The 7,924-nt window shown below is 49.5% G+C and overlaps 1 protein-coding gene across 2 annotated transcripts; it reads right to left on the minus strand.

Moving 5' to 3' along the window:
- Window positions 1-799: 799 nt before the first annotated feature.
- MCHR1 (melanin concentrating hormone receptor 1) lies at window positions 800-7,479 on the minus strand. Of its 2 annotated transcripts, none has more exons than XM_064675883.1 (2): window positions 6,213-7,479; window positions 800-3,011 (listed from the first exon to the last, which is right to left on the minus strand). In XM_064675883.1, the coding sequence occupies exons 1-2, from the start codon at window positions 6,508-6,510 to the stop codon at window positions 1,963-1,965; spliced, it is 1,347 nt and encodes a 448-aa protein (XP_064531953.1). In that variant the 5' UTR covers window positions 6,511-7,479; the 3' UTR covers window positions 800-1,962. The 2 variants fall into 2 exon arrangements, with proteins under 2 accessions (XP_064531953.1, XP_064531954.1); XM_064675884.1 differs by having other exon boundaries at window positions 800-3,008; window positions 6,213-7,472.
- Window positions 7,480-7,924: the final 445 nt, after the last annotated feature.

A 7,924-nucleotide genomic window follows, 5' to 3' on the forward strand; every position in this document is an offset into this window, starting at 1 on the left:
CGTGCTGCTCTCTGAGATCTCCAGTAATTCAGTCTGTTTTCACTCATACTTTCCTTATGACTGGTATTAGAGGAAAAAAACCCACCCAGTATTTATCACCTCCTTTCCCAGCAAAGTGTGCCAGTTCTTCCCTTTACTTCCTCATGGGAGAAAGGTAACACAACAGCTTCTCTTGTCCTGAGGGCAGGTCTGGCTGGCACAGCCCACATCTTCCCCGACCTTCGCTCTGGAGCCCTTCCGGGAGAGCACTGACCAAAGAGCAGAGCAGCTCCATGAAAAACAGCAGGTGAAAATTCCTGGCAGTTAAAAAGGGGAAGGATTTTCAGGTCATAAAGCTTGAAAGTTCCTGATGTGTCTGGTTTTATTGCCCGGGGAAAAACCGACTCAGTACCGTCGGTCATGGTGTGGATGTGCTGCCACCACGGAGGGCACAGGCTGACAGAACCTGGGGTGAAAATACACAGACAGAGACTCTGTTCTGAGATTTGTTCAGTGAATCAAAAAGCAATGTGCTGCACCTGATGATGCCAAAAGTTTGCTGGTGTTGCACACCTGCCTGCTTTGATCGCCAGAGGTGAGTGTGTTCTCTACAGGGTATAGGCTGAAGTATTGGCTGTGCTTTAAAACACCTGCAAGTGTGATGTGTGTGCACTGGGTGCACCTGTAAGTGCCTGCCTGGCTTAGAAAATCCTGTGCAGGTGACACGGTTTTGCTGTGTGGCTGTGTAAGGCTGAGTTTCTGTTCTGGGTATATCGTGGGTGGCTGCTGCCGTGAGACCATAAGCATGGTAACAAATGCCTTTGAACTGTTTGATGTCTTTAATTCTTTATAGTAAATCCATCTACAGTAACCAGTTCCTTCATGTTTGACAAAGTGTTGAACAATGTGTGTCCCTGTGGAGCCCAGCACAGGCTGTTGGTGTAATCCCTGCTTTTAGCTGATCTGTGCTGTCTTTTCTCTAGTCTTTATAATGAGCAAAGTTATTTCCTAACCTCCGACTGTTAAAGCTGCATATACAACACACAGACATTTAATTTTCCCTCTCTTAACTTTGTGTGAAGCATTCGTTATTTTGAGGAAGCTGCATAAGCAACTCTGTTTTCCCTGAGCTGCTCTTTCACAGCTCCTCGCTCTGCAGAGCTCTGCACATTGTGTTTTTTAGTCCTGCTTAAAACCCTCTGCCTGGGGTTCCCCAAAGGCCATGCAGACTGTGAGGCACAAGAGCAGCATGAGGAACTAGCACTGTGAAAATCTGCTCATTGGCATGAAAAGCCACAAAGCTGGTGTTAGCAGCGGTAATTTTGAGAATTTTTCGCAGTCCCTTGAAGCAGTGTGAATATTATCTGCCTGATTTTGCTTGAAATATTTAGAATTAGCATCAAAATGAACCAATTCCTGAAGGTGTCTTGCTCGCCAAACAATAAAGCCCACTGGAGGCAGACAGAACTGGACTGAAAGGCCAAGTCTGGGTGAGACTTCTGGCCCCAAGATCTTTCTCTGCTGTGTGCTTCTGGGATATCAGCAGAGCCATCAAAGTTTGCAGATTTCTTATAAATATATGACATCATGAATCAAAGGCTCAAGTTTTGAATGAAGAAGCTCTATTGACAAGCTGCTTAGGAACCCCAGTCGGGCCAAGAGGCATCATTGGGCAGTGTTGATAGGGGTTTTACTCTTCCAGCATGAATATTCCCCTTGGAAATCCTCTTTGTCCTTTATCTCTTTTCCATTCATCCTCTTCGGGGCCGTGGTGACAGTTCTCCCATGCACAGTGAAAGAAGCAGCAGTACACAGCATCTTATAGGCTGGGGGCAGTGTAGGAGCAGAGCCCTGCAGTGAAAAAGGGCTCTTGGAGGCGGAAAGTTGTAGTCCATATGCTTCTCCAAAAGCCTGCCTGAAGCTGCTGCTTCTCCATCCACCTACAGACCTGAAGTCTTTCTGCTGTGGGCACTTCAGAGTGTCCTAGTGAACAGCCACCGTCACCGGCGCTGACCGTGGGGAAAACTCCTCCAGAAACTGAGTCTGCTGGGTGGATTCTGGTGCCAGTTTCAGACACACACTGGCCTCTGTCATGCTGTTGTTGTTGGCAGAGCTGCTGTTGCGACAGGGCTCTTTTGCAGGGCGGATGGCCACCAAGAACTGGCGCTTGAAGGTCTCGCTGAGGGCAATGTAGAGGAAGGGGTTGAGGCAACTGTTGGCGTAGCCCAAGCTAATGGCAAAGTTGTAGGCATAAAAGAAGGCCATGGATGGTGTGTCAATGCCAAGGTGAACCAGCTGGAGGATGTAGAAGGGAGCCCAGCAAATAAAAAAGGCGGAGCAGATGGCAACTGCCATGCGGGTCACCTTCTTCGTGCGTACCCGGAGACTCCTCTGGGGCAGTGGGACCACGGTGGTGGCCATGTGCTGGAGGATCTTAAAATACACCACACAGATGATGATCAAGGGCACAGCAAATGCCAGCATGAACTGATAGAGGGTGAACCAGTAGATATCAGTCTCTGGGTTGGGAAGCAAGAGGGCACAGCGGACGGTCCCATCCTCCAGAGGCATGAGACCGGCGTACATCCACACGGGAATGATGGTCAGGAAGGAGAGGAGCCACACCAAGCAGATAACTAGAGCTGCCACACACGGGGTCCGGATGTAGGTAGATTTTAGGGGGTAAACAGTTGCCAGGTAACGATCCAGTGTCATCACTGTGAGGATGTTGGTGCTGGTGATCTGGCTGTTCGTGTCCAGGGCGGTGATGATGGTGCACAGGGGAGCTCCAAAGTACCATGAGCCATTGCCTAGGAGCTGGTGGATGAGGAAGGGCATGCCCAAGAGAAAGAGGAGGTCCACAATGGAGAGGTTGAAGATGAAAATGTCGGGCACGGTCTGTTTGCATCTCAGCTTCTTCTTCTTAACAATAGTGTAGATGACAATGAGGTTCCCCACAATGCCCAGGAAGCAGATGATGCTGAAGAGACTGGGCATGATCACGTTGGTGTACGGTGCTGGCTTCTCTGCTGCTGCCAAAACAAACCAAAGCAGTGAGTGCAACCCACAGGCAACCTCATTACAACTCTGTGCTTGCCCTGTCCTGCAGCTGGACCCATCCCTACCAAAGATGTAGCTCAGAATGATTTTTAATACCCTTTGCAGAATTTGGTGAGGCTTAGCTGTGGATTCAACACTTCTGTGCCTCTCAATACACGCAGCACACCACCTAAATCTGGCCATGTGTAAACATCTTTCCTCAGCTTTCTTCTGTTCTGCTCTGAAACTCCCCTGCCTTTTTGGGGGGACTTATATCAGGCTGGCATGCCTTTGTACTCACTAGTGGCTTACAGAGTCCATAGTAACTTTTATTCCTGGGAGTGCTGGTTTTTCAGGCATTTTTTGAGGGGAGAGGATGAGGCAGCTGGTGCTTCACACATTGGAGAAGTAAAGCCTCTCTGTGGGTGCCAAAATCTGGATAAAGTCAATGCTCAAGCTGTTGTCAGAAAGTGTCAGCTCATCTGTTGGGTAGTTTATCTATTGTACAGGATGAGACACGGAGTTCACTGACTGTGCAGGCAGACAGCTAATGCTTGTCTGTGCTGTGAGATCTGGGACTGTACCCTGGCTGAGTCCCAAGTCTGATGTCAGAGTTGGGCCAAAACAGGCTCTCCTTGCCATCATCCTTCTCTGCCTCTCTCCCTTTCTCTAGTTTCTTCCCTAGAAAGAAATCCAGGTGTGTGACCAGACAGGGATTTTGGAGTATGTTTCAGAGTGGCCCTTCCACAGGGAATGTCCTAATTCTGCAAGGAGAAAAAAAGCTTAAAACTGCTGTCTCTGAGTTCTGGATGTAGGTGGATTTCCAAGGCAAAATTCTTGCCTGATAACATATAGCACTGATGGTTGATTGTTGCTCTTTGCGGTAGGAGGCCCAAAAGCAACCAAATTCACATTTGCCTTGTCTGGGTGTAAAATCACATTTTGAAGCCACAAGCTCCTGGGCACAGAAGGTGGTGTCAAAGGCAGTGATGGTGGTGCTCTTTGTTCTGCAGGGCTCCATGTGCACTGTGGGGTGGAGTCTGAGATCGCCCTTCTCAGCTGAGGCAAATCTCATTTCATCTCATTACTCCTCTCCCATGGGGCCTGGTGGGCTTTTTTCTAGGAAAAGGCTTTGTGTGAGTTATTTATGTGGCTTTTACAAGGACATGCGTGGCAGCCCCTCAGCTTAGACTGCATGTCATTGAATTGCAGATGACTCAATGTGCGTTAATTGGAAATGCTTTCAGTCACTGAGCTATTCCACCTCCTCAGCAGCAGAAGTGGTTCCTCCAGCAGGACCTAAGGAAATCTTGAAAATAAGATTAAGTGAAATAACAGATACTCGTAGGTGTAGTCTTTGCCACAGCAGTGCCTCTTTGAGGTGATATTTGCTGACTTTGACCTCTGGAATTCTTGAATACAACCTTCTCCCCATTTACTTTGATGTGACAGAGAAGTTTGTCTGAACTGGCAAGATAACTTGGGCCCCACTGGTGGCCTGTGGCTGGCAAAGTGTGTGCTGTGTCAGCTGTGTGTAGTATTTCAGTGCTTTTATAAGTGGCCCACGATGAGTTGCCACTGGCTCAGTCCTTCTGGCATTGGGAGCAGCCATCTTAGGCATAAGCGAGGCCGAGGCCAGAACCCGAGAGAGCAGTTGCTGCACCATTTTATTGGGAAGCCTCTCTGCAGATGTCAGAAAGCAGCCAATGAGGCACAGGAAGACTGGCAGGGGCCTGAAGGTGGAAGACAGGCTTGGCTGATAATACAAAAAAGCCTGTCCAGATCATTTTTGGGGGGTTAAATGGTCCCCATTCCTCCTGGTAACTCATTAATACAAGGAAATGTTCCACTTTATGTGGCTTTTAGTAGATAACATACAGCTGTCAGTGCCCTGTTGAAACCTGATGCTCTTCAGCATCCAACCTGTGCATTCCTTGAGCATCCAAACAGATCTCACACCTTAATGTTGGAAGAGGGCAGACTAGAAACTGGAAGATGATGACTGTGGCCCTCCTGTTCTGCATGTAGCTGTTGTGAGTTCTAGTCTCCTTTCTTTTAACTGCAAGCTTTGTTATGAATGTGGTGGGAATGGATTGTATGAGTGATGAAACATAAATGCCACTTGGTTAGCTGGAAATTGGGACAAAATGTCCTTTTCCTGCAGTATAATCAATACAGTGCTCCTGGTGATTCTGTAACATTTGGAATGAGCTCAGCTGGCCTTAAAGCAGAATGTGTGCAAGCCCAAAGGCTTCCTGTGAAAAGTGGTCTGTGCAATGCTGTAGCACAGTCCTGCTGTTGGTGGCTGTACAAGCAGGACCTTCAAGCATTATTAGCTGCAAGCTAGTGTGAAGCTGCAGCTCATGTGTGTTTTATGGGCTTGAGTCAGAAGAGCACATCTATCAAATACTCAGAAGTTATCTCTTTTCTAAAGCCTCTTTCATCCTGAGATATTGAATCTGAATATCCCATCCTGCTGTGCACATCCTAGTGAATACACTTTATTGAAACAGCCACTTCAGGCATTGATTTGTAGACCTGTGTCTGCTCTGATACTCCTTCTGGAAGTTCCAAAGGGGACTGAACTATGTGAACTGAATGAGGACTGGGCTAAATTTTTTTCTCTAAGGTGGTGGTTGTTCTCAGCCATACCCAGATACACAAGAGACTACATCTCAGTGCATTTCAGAACAAAGCAGCTCAGGTACACTTTTGGTCTCTAAAGGATGTGCTGGTGCAGAGAGAGTCAAAACCCCACATATAAACCACCTTCCCTTGAAGAGTTTCAACTGGCACCATCAAGAACTGACTTGCTTGACCATAAACAATTGATTTGGGAGCAGGGTAGCAAGGAGAAAACGGGAGACTGGTGAAGATCTCTGCTTCCCTCTCCAGCGGTATCTCACGTTCTCAGTGCTTTGCTCCCTCCCTGTCTAGCCGGGCTGGTTCGTCCCTTCTCAGCAGCCAGGACCGGAGGGCTGCTGGAGTTGCTGCTGCCTGGCAGCCAACAGGTAGCGGATGGCTCCGAGCCGCCGGGGCGGGTCCGGTGCCGCTCCCGCACCCCTGGAGGGGTCAGCCCGTCCCGCCCGGAGCTGTCCGCCCCCGGGTGCTGAAGGCGGCCCGGGCGGGGTGCGGGCTCCCCCCGCCTCAGCCCCCACCCAGCGGCCCCAGCCCCGCGCAGCCCCCGCTCTCACCTGAGCCGTTCCGAGCCTCCGGCGCGGAGAAGTTGCGGGAGGAGTTGCCGGGGGCCATGGCAGCGAGTCCCGGGACGGAGAAAGAAAGTTTGGGAAGTTCCCTGGGCGGGTCCGCGGTGGGATGGGATGGGCCCCCCGCGCTTTCCCCGAAGGGTGCGGGAGGCAGGAGCGCTCCCTCAGCCGGCGAGCGGGGGCTGCGGCTCGGCTGAGCTCCGCTCCGCTCCCGCCCCGCCGAGCCCGGAGCAGGTTCTGACATCAAGGAGCAGCTGACTCCGGCAGACACGCCGGGTGGGAGCATCCCTCGCCGCCGTCGGTGGGAGGGAACGCGGGTGCGGAGCGGGGCCGGGGGGGCTGCTCTCGGCCAGCCGGGCGGGGAGCGGAGGGGGCCGACACGGGGGCTGGGCAGCGCCCCCTCCCATCACACCCCCCAGGGGAGGGCTGGGATCTGCACCCTCCCTGCTACAGCCAGCCCGTGCTATGTCTATAGGAGTATCAGATTTTTGCCTTTTAAGTAGTTCTGATCTGCCTTCAGTGTGTATTTTTCTCTCTTGTAGACATATGCACTTTTCATTCCCGAGTCACAGGCACCAAATTACCCACTGAAAACTCTGTTGCTTTGACCCTCTTACTCTCTGATCTCTAACTTCAATTCCAACCTGAGACACTTCATTTGTAATTAGTTCTCTGCTGCTTTTTGCTGTTCCACTTCTTGCCACAGCTCATTTGCTTCCTAGCTCCAGAAATTAGCTCTATTGCTAGCTCAGATTTTGTCTTCTATTTGCCTTAAAAATACTAGGCAAGAACCCCCTTGGGTTTTGAGAAGCTGTTTTGCTCTTTTTCCTTGCCTTGCCAGAGCAGTAGCCTGTTCTTTTCTGTGGCTTTGAGCTGATGATTTTGTTGTGCTTCCTGCCCACTGTTTATACATGAGATGGGTTCCTTCATTATAGCTTGATAAATCACATGGTACTGGGGCAAACAGATCGTTCTGTACCTCGGAACATTTTCTGCACTGTAAAAGCATAATATCATGTCAGAAGTCAACCATCAGCAACAGGCAGGTTTCTCTCTGTGGCACAGCACATTGTAGAGGATTGGATGTGCTTTATAAAATCCACAACTGTCTGTCTGAAAACATCCCTTGTTTCTGTCTCTGTAGTTGTAAAGGCTGACATCAAACGTAGGAGGCATTTTTTTGGAGCTTCGTAAGTCTGTCATTTAAGACCAGAATCAATCTGTACCAGTAAAAACCAGACCTGGCACACACACATCAGCAGTCCCAGCATGGGCTGTCAGCCAGATTTGGCAGCAGCATTTTCAGTATGGGCCATTTTCTGTGTAACCCAAAGGAGTTCATCATTATTAGGTTGTCCTCTAGTAGACCAACAGCAGACAGAAAACTGGAGCACACTTTGCCCAGGCATTGTAGCTCTTAGGAATCAGAGACAGGTTGGGGCCAATTTGTCTGCTATGCTGTAAAGTTTTTGCTGAGTCTCTGGAGTTGCCTCAGTCAGTGACTTGCCCATGAATTTTTTCCCTGGCAGGTATCTGTGGTGTCTCAGTTTTGGATGTGCACAGATTGCAAAAAAAGTGGTATTTTTCAGTCACTTAATATTTCCTTAAAAGACTCTTCTTCCTTCACATCTTGGGTGAACGTCAGCATTTATCTGTATCGGGTTACTGCTGCAAAGCAAACTGTGGTTTGTGTACTAGGG

The sequence above is a fragment of the Pseudopipra pipra genome, chromosome 19, assembly GCF_036250125.1.
Source record: "Pseudopipra pipra isolate bDixPip1 chromosome 19, bDixPip1.hap1, whole genome shotgun sequence".
Lineage (NCBI taxonomy): Eukaryota > Metazoa > Chordata > Aves > Passeriformes > Pipridae > Pseudopipra > Pseudopipra pipra.

What these genes read in the sequence shown, in the direction of transcription:
- MCHR1 (XM_064675883.1), bottom strand. Translation starts at nt 6,510, where the DNA reads ATGCTCCCACCCGGCGTGTCTGCCGGAGTCAGCTGCTCCTTGATGTCA. An exon ending in GGAGGCTCGGAACGGCTCAG is followed by an intron (nt 3,012 to 6,212) that starts GTGAGAGCGGGG and finishes TTGTTTTGGCAG; the next exon opens with CAGCAGAGAAGCCAGCACCG.